The sequence below is a fragment of the Bombina bombina genome, chromosome 6, assembly GCF_027579735.1.
Source record: "Bombina bombina isolate aBomBom1 chromosome 6, aBomBom1.pri, whole genome shotgun sequence".
Lineage (NCBI taxonomy): Eukaryota > Metazoa > Chordata > Amphibia > Anura > Bombinatoridae > Bombina > Bombina bombina.
This window is the reverse complement of record NC_069504.1, coordinates 177365586-177385987: the sequence shown is the minus strand read 5'-3', so window position 1 is coordinate 177385987 and position 20402 is coordinate 177365586. Positions and strand designations below refer to the sequence as shown.

Sequence of the window (20402 nt, the reverse complement as noted above, 5' to 3'; positions counted from 1 at the left end):
AATCATTGAACAGATTCGTTAGTGCTGTTGCGACCTCATCTTTCAGTATTTTATACATTTCGGCCGGGAGTAAATCAGGGCCGGCAGCTTTCCCCAGTCTAAGTCTGTCTATAGCTTGTGTTACTTCGGTGTTAGTTATGATTTGATTAAGCTTTTCTGCAACTTGTCGGGGTAGAACTGGGACCTGGATATTTCCCCAGAACTTCTCTTTGTTCTGAATATCTATATATGGGTCGGAGTATAATCTCTTAAAAAATTCATGGAATCCGGTCTTAATATCCTCTGACTCAGTTAATCTTTTCTCCCCAATCTTAATGGCTTTTATAGGTTTATGTGCTTGGTGTATCTTGACACAATTTGCCAGTAGTTTCCCAACTTTACTACCGAATCTGTAAAACTTAGCCCTTTGTTGGTTTTCTTGTGTCATAGCTTTCTTAAGTGATGTTGTATCCCATTCTAATTTGGCTTTACAATATTTCTGCCAATGTGATTGGTTAGGGTCGGTAATGTACAAATTGTAGGTGTTTCTAAGATGATTTGATAGCTCTCTCTCTCTTAAGCGTGTTTTGGCCCTGATCCTGCATGTATATTTTTTAATCTCACCCCTGATTACTGCTTTAGCTGTTTCCCAGTAAGTTTCCGATTTGTGGTTATATGAACTGTTCTGTAATTTATATTCTCGCCACACCGCTTGAATGTGTTTTTGAAACTCCTTATTGCTGGATAGATAGCGGGGAAAGGTATATCCACCTGCGGGTTCAAAGGAGGTGTTGCTGTGCTTAATTTCTAAAAATATGGGGGCGTGGTCAGAAATGATAATGTCGCCTATCTGCGCGTTCATGCAGTTCCCGAGCACCCTGACTGAACCCAGAAAAAAATCAATTCGTGAGAATGTTTTATGATGTTTAGCTTCACATGTGTAAGCTCTTATATTAGGATTCTTGTGACGCCAGATATCTTGTAATTGAAGTGTATTGCAAAAAGTTCGTAATATTCTAGATATTTTTTGAGGAGTTCTAATTGGTTTTGTGTTGTTAGTGTTCAGACGGTCTATATTGGTTGCTGCAAGGTTGAAGTCCCCTGCAACTATCATGATAGTGTCCATGTAATAGAACAATTTAGCCTTCAATTTTACCCAGAACAACTCATCATAGTTATTGGGGCCGTATACATTGCATATCGTATAAACGATTGAAGCGATTTTTATTCTCATAATAATATATCGCTTCCCAGGGTCTAACTCCTGAGAAATAATTTCATAATCCAGATTTTTCCGGATGAGTATAGCTACTCCACGTTTTCGTGATGCACATGGAGTAGATATGATCTCCTGGACCCAATTAACTTTTAATTTTTTGTGTTCTTGTTCGGATAAATGTGTTTCTTGTAGTAAATTAATATCAGCTCTGTGTTTATTTATGTGTGTTAAAATTCTTTTACGTTTGATTGGGTTTGTGATACCGCCCACGTTCCATGACATGACCTTTAAAGTCATTTTAGTCTATTTGTGTCATTATCTATAGGCCTCGTAAAAGAAGGGGAGAGAAAAGGGGAGAGAAAAAAAAAAAAAAAAAAAAAGGGGGGAAAAGGAAGGGGAGAAAGAAAAGAAACCCCCCCTTCCTCCTAGTCTCGCTCCCTCATCATATCTAGCTATGTAAGCTTGCTTATGAGGAGAAAACATGTGTGGGAATCTTGATTTCTTGTTCCCCTTTATCATACGATGGTCCAAATATGTAAGCCTATTTGTGATTTGCATGATTCACACCTGCCTCTACTCCCCAGCCTTTTAACTGATATCCGGCCTATGCTGATCTAAGTAGGCCTTGGCCTCTATCGGAGTGTTTAGCATAATTGTTTCATTGTTATTTAAAAGCTTAATTTTAGCGGGGTAAATTAGCCTGGCCGAGAGGCCTTGGTTTATTAATGTAGTGCAGTATGGGGCCATTGCCCTCCGTTTGTTAGATGTCTGCAGTGAATAGTCCTGAAATAGTAAAATTCTATTCTGGTCTATTTCTATGTTTTGCATTTTTCTGTAGGCCCTTAATATGTTGGTTTTATCATAGAAGTTTAGATATTTCACCATGATGGGGCGCTTCTGTATGCTACCTGGCTCAAATTGTCTAAGACTTCCCATCCGATGGGCTCTCTCTACCTGTATTGGCTGTGTTTGTTGGTTAAGTCCCAAGAGTTGTGGTAATTTTATTGCTGCAAAATGAATAAGATCCTGATACATGGGGCTTTCTGGCAAACCAATTATTTTTAAATTATTCCTGCGTGATCTATCCTCAAGGTCTTCCAGTTTTTCACTTAGCTCCTTAATTTGAGTGTTGTGCTGTTGACTGATTTGTTCTAGTTTATATGTGGAATCTTCCACATCTGATATTCTGGTTTCTGCGTCTGCTAATCTTGTAGTGAAATTTTTCATTTCAAAAGACAACGTGGAAATCTCCAGTTTAATAGATTCAAACTGTGGGAGTAGCAATTGGGCTACCTGTTTGGATATTTCCTCGATGTCTGTTTTGTTTATGCTTAAGCTACTTGTGTCTGGTCTTGGTTCAAAATTGGGTTCTAGGCTACTCCTAGGTTTCCGACTGTCTTTTGTCTTGGCTGGCATTGCGTGCACGCTATGTGATAAAAACTTATCCATATATTACTTTATCGACATGTGCCAAAAGTGGTGCGGGAGGGAGGTGAAGAAAAAAAAAAAAAAAAAAAAAAAAAAAAAAAGGGGGGAGGAAGGGGGGAAAAGTGATAGTGAGAAGGGAGTGGGTGAGGGGGGGAGTGCGTGGAGTGAGTGTACTGGGAAGTGTGAGGAAGTGGGGTACTGGTTAAATCTAGTATTGGGGATAACCCCCTGGTGATAGTGATTAATGCAATTGCCAGAAAAGAGAGAAGGACAGAGGGAAAGAGTATGTAATGGGCAGTCTCTGTTGGTGTTCCTAACTAAAAATCCTAGAACTGCCTATACCACCGTTTGGCCCAGAAAGTGTTATCCTAAATTGCTTGTCTGCTAGATTCGCACTCCAAAAAGGAATATCTTCCCATATGTTTCTAAAATGTTCGATACTTGTGTCAACAGGTATTATTCAAGGGTCCTGTCAATAGTTTCGCCATTAACAATTAAACTCTAATTGAACATTAATAAGCTGCTTTCCAATAGTGCCAAATATTTATAGTGAAATCTGTCCAGTTGTTCCACTAATATAAATAATATTAACAATGCAATTGTTCTCTATTTAATACTCAGATGTACGTTTTTTTTTTTTGTTGTTTTTTTTTTTTTTTTTACAGGGGCAACGTTCACTTAATAATTAAGTATAGTTATGCAGGCTCAGATTACAATTACTACTGTAAGCTAAACTCCATATACATTAAATCACGAATAGCCTATGCACTTTAGTCATAAAGTTATCGCCCCACAACAGTTATATTATGCGATATTTGTGATAACAGTTAGTAAGGTTAGTTACTGTTGTTGGGGAGAAATGTGCAATGGATGAAGGGGAGAATAAAAAGAAAAACAAAGGCAAAAAAAGGTTTTCCTCCTTTCGATTATTACCCATATATAACCATATATCATATACACATCATCTGATGTAGGAGGTACCTAAAACAAATTCTTAAAGGACCTTATCTATATGCCTGAATATTGCAATATTAAATCAAGAAATGGACTACATGACAGTAATATTCATCACATATTAAGTACAGATTTCTGACAGATATGTTATACAGGGTGACCTTGCTTAAAGGGGCGTTTTTCTGCGATGGAATAGTCGATATGTAGTCTGTTTAAATGGCTAGTATCGCCCCTAAACAAAAAAATTAACAAACATTATGACTCCAACAGATAAGTGTGGTAACCGGCCGTGATATAGGACTCTCACTAGGGAAAGTCGGCTGCCTTATCCTTTTCAAAGCTTCCGCTGGGAGCCACACAACTTATAATGATCCTAGGTACTTCCCACATGTGTCTGAACTGCGGTTACCCGGGGAGTCCAGCCGGTTCCTATTATGGCGTGATCCACCTACTAATATCAAATATTTCAGGTAGTATGTGTAACACCTTAAATGAGCAGTGGTGCTACAGACATGCAATTACAGTTATTATGCTCTTGTAACCGCTATAATCCACCTTGTACGTTTTATCGATAACCCAGCTATGTATAAACTGTAGTGATTTGTTTTGTGATAGCTGTGGGTTTATGAAACTTGCAAAAAGTTATAATCTGTGCAAAACAACCTCCTCTTCTTATCTTTCTCTTCTTACCTTCGCCCAGACGAGCTCTGGGACTTTTCGTTGTGGGATTCACTCTAGTCAGACCATGTGTAGCTGGTCCGAGCAGGCAGGAGAGTTAGAGTGTCTCCGTCGCTCTCCCCCAACCAGGCGGGGGGGTCTGGAGTTGCACAGCTTGTCGGCGTTGCTTCGGCTCTGACCGTGAGGGTTTTCCAAATGTTTCCCCACCTCGACACTGGGGTTCCGTCTCACTCCGCAGCAGCCGTGCTGAGGTCGGGTCTCGAGCAGCAGGGTTATGATCTCCGCCTCCTCCTGTGCTGATCTACCAGCGTGACCGTAGCCAGGCGGTCAAAAGGCTTTAAAGGCACTTCACGAGCAGTAACGGCAGCCAAGCTCCACCGTTCAGGCCTCTGGGTTGCGGTGTTCCTCCGCATCCAACGGGCAACAAATGCTCTGCACGTTTGCCAGTGCAGTATCGGCGGGGGTGTCGCACAGCGAGCCTCCTCACTCCTCACAGCTTCTCGCCATGCGCCTCCTACCATGCGCCTCCTACCGGAAGTACCGTCTATTCTGCTCAGTTTTAAAGATCATTTAAAGTAGCAGTACATTTTCAAAAATTATTTTTCTTTTCTGTTATTTGGTGAAATGTTTTTGTTATGGATATGGACAGGGGTCTGTTCCTCTGAATAAATGTTTCTTATGCCTTGAAGCATAAATTGTTTTCTCACTATAAAATTTTGTTCTTCAGGTTTTGATAGGACTACAATGTAAAGATACTACTTGTTTTCTGAGCCTAATGTCTCTCAGGATGATGCTGTTCAGGCAATGCCACAGCTTTCTCCTTTAACGTCCCAAACCTCAATGGCGTCACATACAGTGTCCTGCAGTTCCTCTCAGCCTCCTGGAGGAGTTTATTTGCCTGTAGAAATTGCTGCCCAGGTATCTTCTGTGGTATCTGCAGCATTATCTGCTTTTCCTATGATAAGGGAAAACGCAAGAGGAGAGTTTGACTTTAAGATAGTAAGGTTTCTGTTCTTCCTACTGCTACACAGGTTGTCCTCTTTCATAAGTTTGATGAGGAGGATATGTCAGTAGCCTCTGAGGTTGAAATCTCAGATTCGGACAGTATAATTCCTTTATCTGAAACTGAAGAAGTAAACTTCAGACTTAAGCTGAAACACCTTTGTGTACTGTTAAAGGAGGCATTGGCTACTTTGGATGACTCAAATATTTCTGTCGTTGTCAGCTCTAAGAATTCTAGTAAACTTATTAAATTCTATGATGTACCTTCCTCTGTGGAGGTGTTTTCTGTTTCAGTCTGTGTGATGGAGATTATTTTACAGGAATGGGAAAAGCCAGGGATACCTTTCTCCTGATCTCCCATCTTTAAAAAGATGTTTCCTGTTGCTGACTCCATTAAGGATTCATGGCGCACTGTGCCTAAAGTCGAAAGGGCTATTTCTACTCTGGCTAAGAGATCTATGATCCCTATAGAGGATAGCTGCTCCTTAAAGGATCCCATGGACAAAAAGTTGGAGGCTTATTTGAAGAAGATATATGTTCATCAAGGTCTTCAATGGCAACCTGCAGTTGTATGGCCACAGTAGCAAGTGCGGCATCTTATTGGTGGAACGCCTTGTCTGAATCAATTTTGGTAGAGACTTAGTTGGAGGAGAGATCCAAGACAGCATTAAGGCTATCAAATTAGCCAATTCCTTTATTTCTAATGCTAATGTGCAAGTTACTGGGAGCCACGTTGTCTGGCTTCACTGTCCTTGCCCGAAGGGCGTTGTGGCTAAAATCTTGGTCAGCTGATGTTACTTCCAAGTCCAAGCTTCTGGTGCCTCCTTACAAAGGTAAAACCTTGTTTGGACCTGGTCTGGCAGAAATAATTTTTAATATTATGGGTGGAAAAGGGTGTTTCTTTCCTAAAATATGGAGAGTTCACAACGTCATTCAATTACTAGTGGGAATATCCCTCCTGGCCAGCAGAAGGAGGCAAAGAGCACCACAGCAAAGCTGTTAAAGTGTCACTCCCCTACCCATAATCCCTAGTCATTCTCTTTGCCTCTGTCAATGGAGGAGGTGAAGTTTTGTGTCTGAAGAAATTAATTATTTTTTTGGGTACTTTTCCCTGAAAGCAAGGATTTGGGTTTAGCTGAGTCCATGTCAATCTCTTCAGTAGAGTAGTGGTGGCTTTTAAGCAGTTGGGAAGTTGTGAGGTAGTCCTTGCTTTGTTTCCTAACACATTGCTGCCCATGGTACAGAAAGCCAGAGTTGGTTACTCTGTTCTTTCTTTTTCTACAGGTCTCTGTAAGGAATGTGTGTCCTTTCACGCCTTGTGAGCTGTCTTCCTGCCAGACAGCTAGACTGCAGGTAAGTGCTTTTGTCTTCTATGTCTTGGAGACTTGCATTTCAGAATAATATTTCATATGCAGTAGATGGGGACATTTTTAAAATCCTTTATACAGGATTCTCTTTGGCAGTGGGCAGGCACATTATGTATGTTGAGACGTTTTTTTATTGGGACGTTTTTCCTCTTTGGGCTAATTTTGTTGAAACACTTTGGCCTAGATTTAGAGTTTGGCGTTAGCCGTCAAAACCAGCGTTAGAGGCTCCTAACGCTGGTTTTGGGCTACCGCCGGTATTTGGAGTCAGTCAGGAAAGGGTCTAATGCTCACTTTGCAGCCGCGACTTTTCCATACCGCAGATCCCCCTACGCCAATTGCGTATCCTATCTTTTCAATGGGATCTTTCTAACGCCGGTATTTAGAGTCGTGGCTGAAGTGAGCGTTAGAAATCTAACGACAAAACTCCAGCCGCAGAAAAAAGTCAGTAGCTAAGAACTTTCTGGGCTAACGCCGGTTCATAAAGCTCTTAACTACTGTGCTCTAAAGTACACTAACACCCATAAACTACCTATGTACCCCTAAACCGAGGCCCCCCCACATCGCCGCCACTCTATTAAAAAAATTTAACCCCTAATCTGCCGACCGCACACGGCCGCAACCTACGTTATCCCTATGTACCCCTAATCTGCTGCCCCTAATACCGCCAACACCTACATAATATTTATTAACCACTAATCTGCCGCCCCCGCTATCGCTGACACCTGCATATTTTTTTTAACCCCTAATCTGCCGCTCCGTACACCGCCGCAACCTACATTATACCTATGTACCCCTAATCTGCTGCCCCTAACACAGCCGACCCCTATATTATATTTGTTAACCCCTAATATGCCGCCCCCAACGTCGCTTCCACCTACCTACAATAATTAACCCCTAATCTGCCGACAGGACCACACCGCTACTATAATAAATGTATTAACCCCTAAAGCTAAGTCTAACCCTAACACTAACACCCCCCTAACTTAAATATAATTTAAATCTAACGAAATAAATTAACTCTTATTAAATAAATTAATCCTATTTAAATCTAAATACTTACCTGTAAAATAAACCCTAATATAGCTACAATAAAATTATAATTATATTGTAGCTATTTTAGGATTAATATTTATTTTACAGGCAACTTTGTATTTATTTTAACCAGGTACAATAGCTATTAAATAGTTAATAACTATTTAATAGCTAAAATAGTTAAAATAATTACAAAATTACCTGTAAAATAAATCCTAACCTGTTACAATTAAACCTAACACTACACTATCATTAAATTAATTAAATAAAATACCTACAATTACCTACAATTAAACCTAACACTACACTATCAATAAATTAATTAAATACAATACCTACAAATAACTACAATTAAATAAACTAACTAAAGTACAAAAAATAAAAAAGAACTAAGTTACAAAAAATAAAAAAATATTTACAAACATTAGAAAAATATTACAACAATTTTAAACTAATTACACCTACTCTAAGCCCCCTAATAAAATAACAAAGACCCCCAAAATAAAAAAATGCCCTACCCTATTCTAAATTAAAAAAGTTCAAAGCTCTTTTACCTTACCAGCCCTGAAAAGGGCCATTTGCGGGGCATGCCCCAAAGAATTCAGCTCTTTTACCTGTAAAAAAACCCATACAATACCCCCCCCCAACATTACAACCCCCCACCCACATACCCCTAATCTAACCCAAACCCCCCTTAAATAAACCTAACACTAAGCCCCTGAAGATCTTCCTACCTTATCTTCACCATGCCAGGTTCACCGATCCGTCCTCCGAAGTCTTCATCCAAGCCTCCGAAGTCTTCATCCAAGCCCAAGCGGGGGCTGGCGATCCATAATCCGGATGAAGTCTTCTATCAAGCGGGGGCTGAAGAGGTCCAGAAGAGGAAGAAGAGGAGATCCGGACCGGCAACCATCTTGATCCAAGCGGCATCTTCTATCTTCATCCGATGACGAACGGCTCCATCTTGAAGACCTCCAGCGCGGATCCATCCTCTTCTCTCGACGTCCAACTGAAGAATGAAGGTTCCTTTAAGGGACGTCATCCAAGATGGCGTCCCTCGAATTCCGATTGGCTGATAGGATTCTATCAGCCAATCGGAATTAAGGTAGGAAAATTCTGATTGGCTGATGGAATCAGCCAATCAGATTCAAGTTCAATCCGATTGGCTGATCGAAACAGCCAATAGAATGCAAGCTCAATCTGATTGGCTGATCCAATCAGCCAATCGGATTGAACTTGAATCTGATTGACTGATTCCATCAGCCAATCAGAATTTTCCTACCTTAATTCCGATTGGCTGATAGAATCCTATCAGCCAATTGGAATTCGAGGGACGCCATCTTGGATGACGTCCCTTAAAGGAACCTTCATTCTTCAGTTGGACGTCGAGAGAAGAGGATGGATCCGCGCTGGAGGTCTTCAAGATGGAGCCGTTCGTCATCGGATGAAGATAGAAGATGCCGCTTGGATCAAGATGGTTGCCGGTCCGGATCTCCTCTTCTTCCCGGATAGGATGAAGACTTTGGAGCCTCTTCTGGACCTCTTCAGCCGCCGCTTGATAGAAGACTTCATCCGGATTATGGATCGCCAGCCCCCGCTTGGGCTTGGATGAAGACTTCGGAGGCTTGGATGAAGACTTCGGAGGACGGATCGGTGAACCTGGCATGGTGAAGATAAGGTAGGAAGATCTTCAGGGGCTTAGTGTTAGGTTTATTTAAGGGGGGTTTGGGTTAGATTACGGGTATGTGGGTGGTGGGTTGTAATGTTGGGGCGGGGTATTGTATGTTTTTTTTTACAGGCAAAAGAGCTGAATTCTTTGGGGCATGCCCCGCAAATGGCCCTTTTCAGGGCTGGTAAGGTAAAAGAGCTTTGAACTTTTTTAATTTAGAATAGGGTAGGGCATTTTTTTATTTTGGGGGTCTTTGTTATTTTATTAGGGGGCTTAGAGTAGGTGTAATTAGTTTAAAATTGTTGTAATATTTTTCTAATGTTTGTAAATATTTTTTTATTTTTTGTAACTTAGTTCTTTTTTATTTTTTGTACTTTAGTTAGTTTATTTAATTGTAGTTATTTGTAGGTATTGTATTTAATTAATTTATTGATAGTGTAGTGTTAGGTTTAATTGTAGATAATTGTAGGTATTTTATTTAATTAATTTAATGATAGTGTAGTGTTAGGTTTAATTGTAACTTAGGTTAGGATTTATTTTACAGGTAATTTTGTAATTATTTTAACTAGGTAGCTATTAAATAGTTCTTAACTATTTAATAGCTATTGTACCTGGGGGTGTTAGTGTTAGGGTTAGACTTAGCTTTAGGGGTTAATCCATTTATTAGAGTAGCGGCGAGATCCGGTCGGCAGATTAGGGGTTAATAATTGAAGTTAGGTGTCGGCGATGTTAGGGAGGGCAGATTAGGGGTTAATACTATTTCTTATAGGGTTATTGAGGCGGGAGTGAGGCGGATTAGGGGTTAATAACTTTATTATATTAGCGGTGAGGTGCGGTCGGCAGATTAGGGGTTAATTATTGTAGGTAGCTGGCGGCGACGTTGTGGGGGGCAGATTTGGGGTTAATAAATATAATATAGGGGTCGGCGGTGTTAGGGGCAGCAGATTAGGGGTACATAGGTATAATGTAGGTTGCGGCGGTGTACGGAGCGGCAGATTAGGGGTTAAAAATAATATGCAGGTGTCAGCGATAGCGGCGGCGGCAGAATAGGGGTTAATAAGTGTAAGGTTAGGGGTGTTTAGACTCGGGGTACATGTTAGGGTGTTAGGTGCAGACTTAGGAAGTGTTTCCCCATAGGAAACAATGGGGCTGCGTTAGGAGCTGAACGCTGCTTTTTTTGCAGGTGTTAGGTTTTTTTTCAGCTCAAACGGCCCCATTGTTTCCTATGGGGGAATCGTGCACGAGCACGTTTTTGAAGCTGTCCGCGTCCGTAAGCACCGCTGGTATCGAGAGTTGCAGTTGCGGTAAATATGCTATACGCTCCTTTTTTGGAGCCTAACGCAGCCCTTCTGTGAACTCTAAATACCAGCGGTATTTAAAAGGTGCGGCCAGAAAAAAGCACGCGTAGCTAACGCACCCCTTTGGCCGCAAAACTCTAAATCTAGGCGTTAATTAGTATGTGTGTGGCTTATTTTTATACAGGGATTTATGTATAAACCTAAAATTTGACAGTTGGTTTTCGTTGCTTGCTTAGCTAGAACAGGCTAACTGATAGACTGCTTGAGCGTTTTTGTAAATTTAGCTCCGGTGTTGTAGGCAGAGGGAAACGCGTGCCTTTTATTTGCTGCATAGTTTTCTCTCTCTGACGGTCATGTAACTTCTCTCTGCTGTCGGATATTCACGGAGCGGCGTCATTGAATTTCAGTCTCTTTAGTGTCGATCTACTATACAATCGTTTTAGAGACTTCTGGCAGCCAAATTGTGTATAAGTATTACGGTAAGGCACCTCAGCCTGTCTGAGGTGTAGGGGGCCTGATTGGTTTATTATTTTAAAGAATTTTTGCATAACATTAAGCGGCTGTGGTATTAAAAATTCTTAAAGTGACAGTGTATTTAAAAAAAATTATCTACAATTTGGGGAATTTTTTATTTAGTATTATGGACATGGAAGACTCTTTTGACAAATGCTTGTTATGCCTAGAGGCACAAATTGTTTTGCCTATGCAATTCTGTGCTGCATGCTTAGCTAGAACACTTTAATTTAAAGATAAATTGTTGCCCGCTGAGCCCAATATCTCACAGGATGATGCTGTTCAGGCAATGCCCCAGCTTTCTCCTCAAACATCCCAAGCCTCTATGACGTCACATACAGTGCCCTGCAGTTCCTCTCAGCCTCCTGGAGGAGTTTTTTTGGGTCCAGATTTTGCTGCACAGGTATCTTCTGCTGTATCTGCGGCATTATCTGCTTTTCCTATGCTGGGAAAACGCAAGAGGAAAATTAGACATTCAGATAGTAAGGTTTCTGTTCCACCTACTGCTCCGCAGGTTGCCCTCCCCTCATAAGTCTGATGAGAAGGATACGTCAATAGCCTCTGAGGGTGAAATCTCAGATTCGAACAGTAGTATTCCTTTATCGGATACTGAATTGCAGTAGCGCCATACCTGGATGACATATTGGTTCAGGGGCCATCTTTTCAACAAGCAAACTCTCATACAGAGATTTTGTTGTCTTGTCTACGTTCCCATGGATGGAAAGTGGATCTGGGAAAGAGTTCCCTTGTTCAAGCTACAAGGGTAGTTTTCTTAGGGACCATAATATATTCCCTATCTATAAAATAAATTCTGACAGAGGTCAGAAAATCCACAATTCTCTCCTCTTGCCTCTCTCTATAGTCTACTGTTTGGCCATCAGTAACTTAATGTATGAATGTAATTGGTCTGATGGTCGCTTCCATGGATATCATTCCCTTTGTTAGATTCCATTTGAGAGCTCTGCAGTTGTGCATGCTCAGACAATGGAACGGAGACCATTCAGATCTGTCTCAGAGTATAGTTCTAGATCAGTCGACAAGGGACTCTTTTCCGTGGTTGCTTTCTCAGGAACATCTGTCTCAGGGCACATGCTTTCAGAGACCTTTGTGGGTGATTGTGACCACGGACACCAGCCTGCTAGGCTGGGGAGCAGTCTGGGACTTGCTTAAGGCGCAGGGACTATGGACTCGGGAGGAGTCTGCTCTCCACATAAACATCTTGGAGTTGAGAGCGATTTACAATGCTCTGATGGCTTGGCTTCAGTTGTCCTTAGCCTGGTTTATCAGGTTTCAGTCAGACATCATCACCTCAGTGGCTTACATCAACCACCAGGGAGGAACTCGAAGTTCCTTAGTCATGAAGGAGGTGGCTCTGATTATTCAGTGGGCAGAAGTTCACAATTGTTGTCTATCTGCCATCCACATTCCAGGAGTGGACAACTGGGAAGCGGATTTCCTGAGCAGACAGATATTTCATCCTGGGGAGTGGGCTCTCCATCCAGAGGTGTTCTCCAGGTTGGATCTGATGGCGTCTCTGCAGAATGCCAAGCTTCCAAGGTACGGTTCAAGGACAAGAGATCCGCAGGCAGCCCTGATAAATGCTCTGGCGGTTCCTTGGGATTTCAGTATAGCATACCTGTTTCCTCAGTTTGTGCTCCTTCCAAGAATCATTGCTCGTATAAAACAGGAGAGAGCGTCGGTAATTCTAATAGCTCCTGCATGGCCTCGCAGGATCTGGTATGCAGACCTAGTGAAGATGTCATCTCTTCCACCTTGGAGGTTTCCTCTGAGGAAGGACCTTCTAACTCCGGGTCCATTCCTTCATCCAAATCTCGTTTCTCTGAAGCTGACTGCTTTGAGATTGAACACTTAGTTCTGTCTAAGCGTGTTTTTTCTGAGTCGGTCATTTAGACCATGATCCAGGCTTGCAAGCCTGTTGCTAGAAACATTTATCATAAGGTATGGCATAAATACCTTTATTAGTCTGAATCTAAAGGCTACTCTTGGAGTAGGGTCAGGATTTCTAGGATTTTGTCTTTTCTCCAGGAAGGTCTGGAGAAAGGTTTGTCATTCAGTTCTCTGAAGGGTCAGATTTCTGCATTATCCTTTTTTGTTACTCAAGCGTCTGGCGGATGTGCCAGATGTTCGATCTTTTTGTCAAGGCCCTGGTCAGAATCAGGCCTGTATTTAAACCTGTTGCTCCTCCTTGGAGTCTTAACCTTGTTTTAAGAGTTTTGCAGCAGGTCAAATTTGAGAGTGTCATTTGGCAATAAAATCAGTATCACGGATACTTTCTTGGGTGGAATCCCACTATTGTCTAATTTCTGCGATTCATATCCTAGGTGTAGACAATTGGGAAGCGGATTATCTCAGCCGTCAGACTTGGCATCCAGGGGAATGGTCTCTCCAACCAGATGTGTTTTTTCAGATTGTACTGGTGTGAGGTCTTCCAGAAATAGATTTGATGGCTTCCCATCTAAACAGGAAACTACCCAGATACCTTTCCGGGTCCAGGGATACTCAGGCGGAGATGGTGGATGCGTTAGCAGTTCCTTGGTCTTACCAACTTGCTTATATTTTTCCACCTCTAGTTCTTCTTCCAAAGGTGATCCCCCAAGATCATAATGGAACTATTGCAAGTGTTTCTGATAGCACCAGCATGGCCTTACAGGTTTTGGTATGCGGCTCTTGTCCGGATGTCCAGTTGCCAACCTTGGTCACTTCCTTTAAGGCCAGACCTTCTGTCTCAAGGGCCATTTTTCCATCAGGATCTCAAATTGCTAAATTTGAAGGTATGGAATTTGAACGCTTAGTGCTTAGTCATAGAGGTTTCTCTGACTCAGTGATTAATACTATGCTACAGGCTCGTAAGTCTGTTTCAAGGAAGATTTATTATCAGGTTTGGAAAACCTAAATATCATGAGGTTTTCTTCTCATAAATTCTCTTGGCATTCTTTTAGAATTCTTAGAATTTTACAATTTCTTCAGGATGGTTTGGATAAAGGTTTGTCTGCAAGTACTTTGAAGGGACAAATCTCTGCTCTTTCTGTTTTATTTTATAGAAAGATTGCTAAGCTCCTGATATTCACTGTTTTGTTCAGGCTTTGGTTTGTATCAAGCCTGTTATTAAACCAATCTCTCCTCCTTGGAGTCTTAATTTGGTTTTGAAGGCTTTGCGGGCTCCTTCTTTTGAGCCTATGCATTCTTTGGATATTAAACTACTTTCTTGGAAAGTGTTGTTTCTTTTGGCTATCTCTTTAGCTAGAAGAGTTTCCGAATTGTCTGCTCTCTCTTGTGAGTCTCCTTTTCTGATTTTCCATCAGGATAAAGCTGTTTTGCGGACTTCATTTAAATTTTTTGCCTAAAGTTATGAATTTTAACAACATTAGTAGGGGAATTCTTTGTGTCCTAATCTTAAAAATACTCTTGAAAGATCTTTACATTCTTTGGACGTTGTAAGAGCTTTACAATATTATGTCGAAGCTACTAAAGATTTCAGGAAGACTTCTAGTCTATTTGTTGTTTTTTTCTGGTCCTAGGAAAGGACAGAAAACCTCTGCTATTTCTTTGGCTTCTTGGTTAAAGCTTTTGATTCACAAGGCTTATTTGGAGGCAGGACAGTCTCCGCCTCAGAGAATTACAACTCATTCTACTAGATCAGTCGCTACTTCTTGGGCTTTTAAGAATGAAGCTTCGATTGATCAAATTTGCAAAGCAGCAACTTGGTCTAATTTGCATACATTTACTAAATTTTACCATTTTGATGTAATTGCTTCTTCTGAAGCAGTCTTTGGTAGAAAATTTCTTCAGGCAGCTGTCTCAGTTTGATTCTTCTGCTTATGATTTGTTTTTTTCTTGAAATTTGAGAGATTTATGAGAAAGACTTATTTTTTTGATGGATTTATTTTTTTTCCAGCGGAAATAGCTGTTTTTATTTTATCCCTCTCTCTCTAGTGACTCTTCTGTGGACTCCCACATCTTGGCAATTTCTATCCCATACGTCACTAGCTCATGGACTCTTGCAAATTACATAACATAATTTAATGTAAGAACGTACGTGATAAATTAATTTCTTTCGTATTGACAAGAGTCCATGAGGCCTACCCTTTTCTTATGGTGGTTATAATTTCTTGTATAAAAGCACAATTATATTCCAGTTCCTCTTTTTGTATGCTTTTTTACTCCTTATTTTATCACCTCACTACTTGGCTATTCGTTAAAACTGAGTTGTGGGTGTGGTGGGAGGTGTATTTATAGGCATTTTGAGGTTTGGGATACTTTGCCCCTCCTGGAAGGAATGTATATCCCATACGTCACTAGCTCGTGGACTCTTGCCAATATGAAAGAAATTAATTTATCAGGTAAGTTCTTACATAAATTATGTTTTTTTTTTACTATATATATATATATATATATATATATATATATATATATAAAAATATATATATGCGTGTGTGTGTGCAGGGAAAGCACATTTAAAGGGACAGTAAAATCAAAATGAAACTTACAAGGACTGGATAGAGCATGAACGTTTAAACAACTTTCCTGTTTGCTTATGTTATCAATTTTACGTTGTATTCTTGGTATCCTTTGTTAAAGAGTAATCCTACGTGTACTCCGGAGCTACTATCAGCATACCTAGGTTTCCTCTTTAACAAAGGATACCAAGAGAACAAACATTTTAACAGAAATAAATTGGAAATGTCTTTTAAAATGTCCATTCTCTAACTAAATCATGAAAGCTTGCTTTTGACTTTGATATCCATTTAAAATTGTATAGTGTTTTTTATCTTTACTCTCTTATATACTATTCAGACTCCATTTTAGTTAGTTATACAGCCTTGACAGGTTTTTGTTTTAGTTAGCATGCATATTTCTAGTATGACTTGAATTATAGATTGATCATTTTTCATGGAACAATTAAAAAAATATGTTGTTTTTATTTAAGCTTTCTAACCAGCCTTCTGAGACAAGTGAACAAGAAAAGAAAACAGCGAAGGACACACTACAACAAGAAGTTAGTGCACTAATGTTAGAACTTGAACAAGTTCGTTCTCATAACCAAGAAGTAGAAACCCAATACACGGAAGAAAATATCGTGTTAAAAGAAAAGATTGAAGACCTTAGAAGAGATCTAAAAATGAATGAAGAAACATTAACACAAACTATTATCCAGTACAACGGTCAGCTAAATGCACTTAAGACGGAGACTGCAATGTTGTATTCTAAGTTAGATCATGAAAAGCAAAACAAGGAGAGACTTGAAACTGAACTGGACTCAATTCGTTCACGTTTGACCTTCACTACTCAAGAACTAGAGAAAAATCAGACATTGAAAACTGAAGCTGAACGCTCTTTACAAAGAGAAAGAGATGAGTGGATACGTTCACGTGACAAATTAAATAATGAGTTGTCTAATATACATGAAAAAAACAGCAACTTATCTCAACAACTTAGCAAGGTGGAAACCAAATCTAACAGCCTTGAATGTGACCTTCATAAAACAACTCTATCTCTTCAAGAAAAAACTCTTCTTTTAGAAACCACACAAAGGGATTTGACTCAGGCTTCTTGCCGAATAAATGATCTGGAACATACACTCCAAATAGAAAAAGACCAAATTAATAAAAGTAGTGTAAAACAAGAGTCACTGAAAGAGAGATTTGATCAGAGTGTAAGTGAGAACTTGTTACTTCGTCAGCAGCTAGAAGAGTTGCAGAACAAAGGCATTGTAAAAGAAAAGACTTTGAGTGAAGTGCAGGAGAGGTTTTCAGATATGTACAATAAACTTCGGGCTGATACTGAGAGACAGGTTCATATAGTTGAAGAAAGAAACAAGGATTTGATTAATAAATCAAATGAGCTTAGAGAACAAATCTATAAGCTGGAAACTGAAAAAGTTGAGCGAGAGGTATGACCATAGTTTTTTTCCCTTGAATAGTTTATTGTTAATACACAAATACATAACGATATACACATTTACTGTATTATTTGAAATATGTTTGTTTATATTCTTTAACCTGTTATTTTTATATATTTTATTTTGGTTTTATACCAAAGGAAATCATTTTTAAAATATTGTCATTAAAATTGTGACATCCCAACATATGCCTTTCATTCTTATGCAACTGTAAACAATTCATTTAAAATGCTGGTTTTGCTGTGTGTGGGAAAAATCATATGTTAAATCTAATATTTTCTCTGATGTCACTAAGAGCTTAGCAAATGCTTGCACAGTCTATCTTACCATCTTTCTATCTTCTCATAAAAAGGAGATAGAAATTAACATAAATAGATTACTTCATGAATAAATACTCCTCTGTTTAAAGACTTCCGGATGTTCACATTTCAATTTATTTTTAAATATTGAAAGCAACTAAAAAGTAGCTGTTTTATTTTTATTGTTAGCTAGCCTTGTACCTTTACATTTCTTATAGCTTTGAGGAGGATGTATTAAGGTGACCTTGTAGAGTATGTTTAAAAAAAAAAAGCATTCACATTTACAAGATACCCACACGTACGTTTGTAGTTATTTGTATTACATTTATTTTGATTTACAAATTTATACTCCTGTCCTAGAGCGCATTACGACAACTGCAGCAGGAACTTGCAGATGCCTTGAAAAAGTTATCAATGTCTGAAGCATCCCTAGAGGTTATAACACGTTATAGAAATGATCTTGAAGAAGAAAAGCAATATTTGCAAAAAGAACTTGAAAAGCATAGGAACAAGGTAAATACTGGGAAGTATATATCATTTTTTTTTCACCAGGAAGACTAGATAGGTGGGCAGGGAGCATCAACTCAGAAGCATTAGAAGAACCTCTCTGACTTTCTTGTGACATTTTTTTTTTTTTTTTTGTTCCTTCTTTCAGGAAACGTTGGTAGACAAAGTTACTTGTTAAAAACTGCAAGATGCTTCTCCAGACTGTACTGTAAATGCTGATACATTCATTTTTTGGTTTTAATTCTGAGGAAAGAATATTTGCTCTATTTAGATCAGGGGTCCCCAAAGGGCTTGTTTCAAGAAAACAGACTGAATGAGTGTTGTATAATATACTTTTTATTAACTAAGAAATATAGCTTGAAATAAAGTAAGCTATGTAATAATTATTTACACACAGCTTGAGCAATAACAAGGAAGATTCAGAGGAGGCCAAAGGTCTTTCATGTCTGTTGAAGACAGGACAAGGCTAATGAAACTAGAGTCTTGGTAGGATATCCTTAGTGCAAGATAGCAGATGAACCAAAAGTTAGACAGAGTGAGATCAGAGTAGGAAGTCAGAGTCAGGGCAAGTTGATGTTTAGAGTCTAGACAAGGTACAGAAGACGAAGGGAGGCCATAGTATATATTTTGTTTTTATATTAACACCATTTCAAATGTTTGGTGACAAGCGTAAGGTTTACCAGTTTGCAGCCACTTAGAGAGTAGCTTTTAAAATGTACTGATTGTGCTGACCACTCCACTTTACAGCAGGGTGCATTTCAAGCTCTGATAAATAGACATTGCTCAATTATCAGAGCTAGGTGACATGAAAAAGGGGGCAAAATAAACATTGAAAGAGAGAGAACAGTACTCCATGAGATAGAACAGAAGCTAGAATAAGTTCCATGCCTGTTCATTTTTATTGTAACTCCTCAGGGTGCACGTTCTTTTTGCACACTATGCCCCTTCACAGAGAAAAAATATCCTGTAGCATATCAGTCTGATCCTGCCCAAAGACAGTCCGGCGCCGAAATAAAAGGGAAGCAACAACCCCAGACGATCTGCACCCAGGTGGTAAATCGCCATAGAACAGGCTAACAATGGTATTGAGCCATTTGTTCGTTCCTGTGAGTGCACTTCTCTCTGTGTGTATTTAGTCTCTTTATGGGAAAAAGGGGCAACCAGACGTGGACTCCTTGCTCAGTGTGCTTAGAGGAATATGACTACATCTCACTGACGAGACCCAATGAAGGCCGAAACGATCGTCTGGGGTTGCTGTGTTCCTTGTTCAGAGAGGAATTGCCTGGTATTTCGGCGCTGGACTGACTGTAATAGGCGGGATCAGACTGATATACTACAGGAAAGTTCTACTCTGTGAAAAGCATTACTGGACTAAAAAGCTGCACCCAGGTGGTAAATCACCATAGAACAGGCTAACAATCGTATTGAGCCAGTTGTTCGTTCCTGTGAGTGCACTTCTCTCTGTAGGCAAAATAAACATATCAAGCTGTTTGCCATCTCTAAATCTGAGAAGCCATGTTTACAACAATACATTCTTTCCATTTGCGTTTTACTTCAGTCTTGCCTCTCATTTACTGTTCTCTGCTCTCTCATGTTAGTAAAATTGGTACATCAATTAATTTGGTGTACTAGATGTATGTGTGTGTGTATATAATAAAATGTTCCATATGATCCTTTGTATTGCACAACAGTCCATCATTCCATATTTGAATATTTTATTTTTCAACTCCAAGTGAACGATTTTTAGAAATGATTTTGCTCAAAACCAAAAATATATACTTCTATATAAGCAAACATCAGATAAAACATTTGTTTGCAAAACAATATAAGTGTTAAAACCTGGAATATATATACCCCGGATCCAGGAATATGCTGGTTGCAGAGAAGAGGAACAAACTTAATATTGCAAATAAGGAGAAGTGAGGAAAGGGAGGCCCAGATTAAAAAATCTGGAAAAACATAACTTGCATGGGCTGTCTTAGACTGCAGAAGGCATCAGAATAGTCAAATAACAACCATCAGTTGCAAATAAACCTTTTTATTTAGTCTTCTTTTCTGTACCCAAATGTAACTACAATGTTTTAGATCAGTGATTTTTAACCTTTTTTTTGCCGTGGCACACTTTTTTACATTAAAAAATCCTGTGGCACACCACCATCCCAAAATTTAAAAAAAAATACACATTGTAGCCTAATACAGCATATATATATACACAAACACACACATACTGTATGTATTGTGCTGTTATGCCATGCCTCCTACAAACTACCCCTGCACTGGGAGTAAAAAACAAGCAAAGTTTAAAAAATCTGTCACACTGTTGTCAGTCTGCCGTGGCACACCTGAGGATCTCTCACGGCACACTAGTGTGCCACGGCACACTGGTTGAAAAACACTGTTTTAGATTATGTCTTCTCATGCTCTGCTTCTTGTGCTCATAATTTCACCATTAACCACACACATTTGCACCTTTATGCCATTCTCTCTCTTTGCTTTGTGCCCCTTTCCTGCCTGTTACATTTGTGTATGTTATAAGT

The 20402-nt window shown here is 39.6% G+C and overlaps 1 protein-coding gene across 1 annotated transcript in view; it reads left to right on the top strand.

Moving 5' to 3' along the window:
* The window catches only part of LOC128664358 (ankyrin repeat domain-containing protein 26-like), a 418274-nt gene that overhangs the window by 289477 nt on the left and 108395 nt on the right, over positions 1–20402 (top strand). The window contains exons 26-27 of the mRNA XM_053719196.1: positions 16088–17050; positions 17719–17871. Of these exons, the coding sequence (XP_053575171.1) occupies positions 16088–17050; positions 17719–17871 (1116 nt within the window). The remainder of the gene's footprint in view (positions 1–16087; positions 17051–17718; positions 17872–20402) is intronic.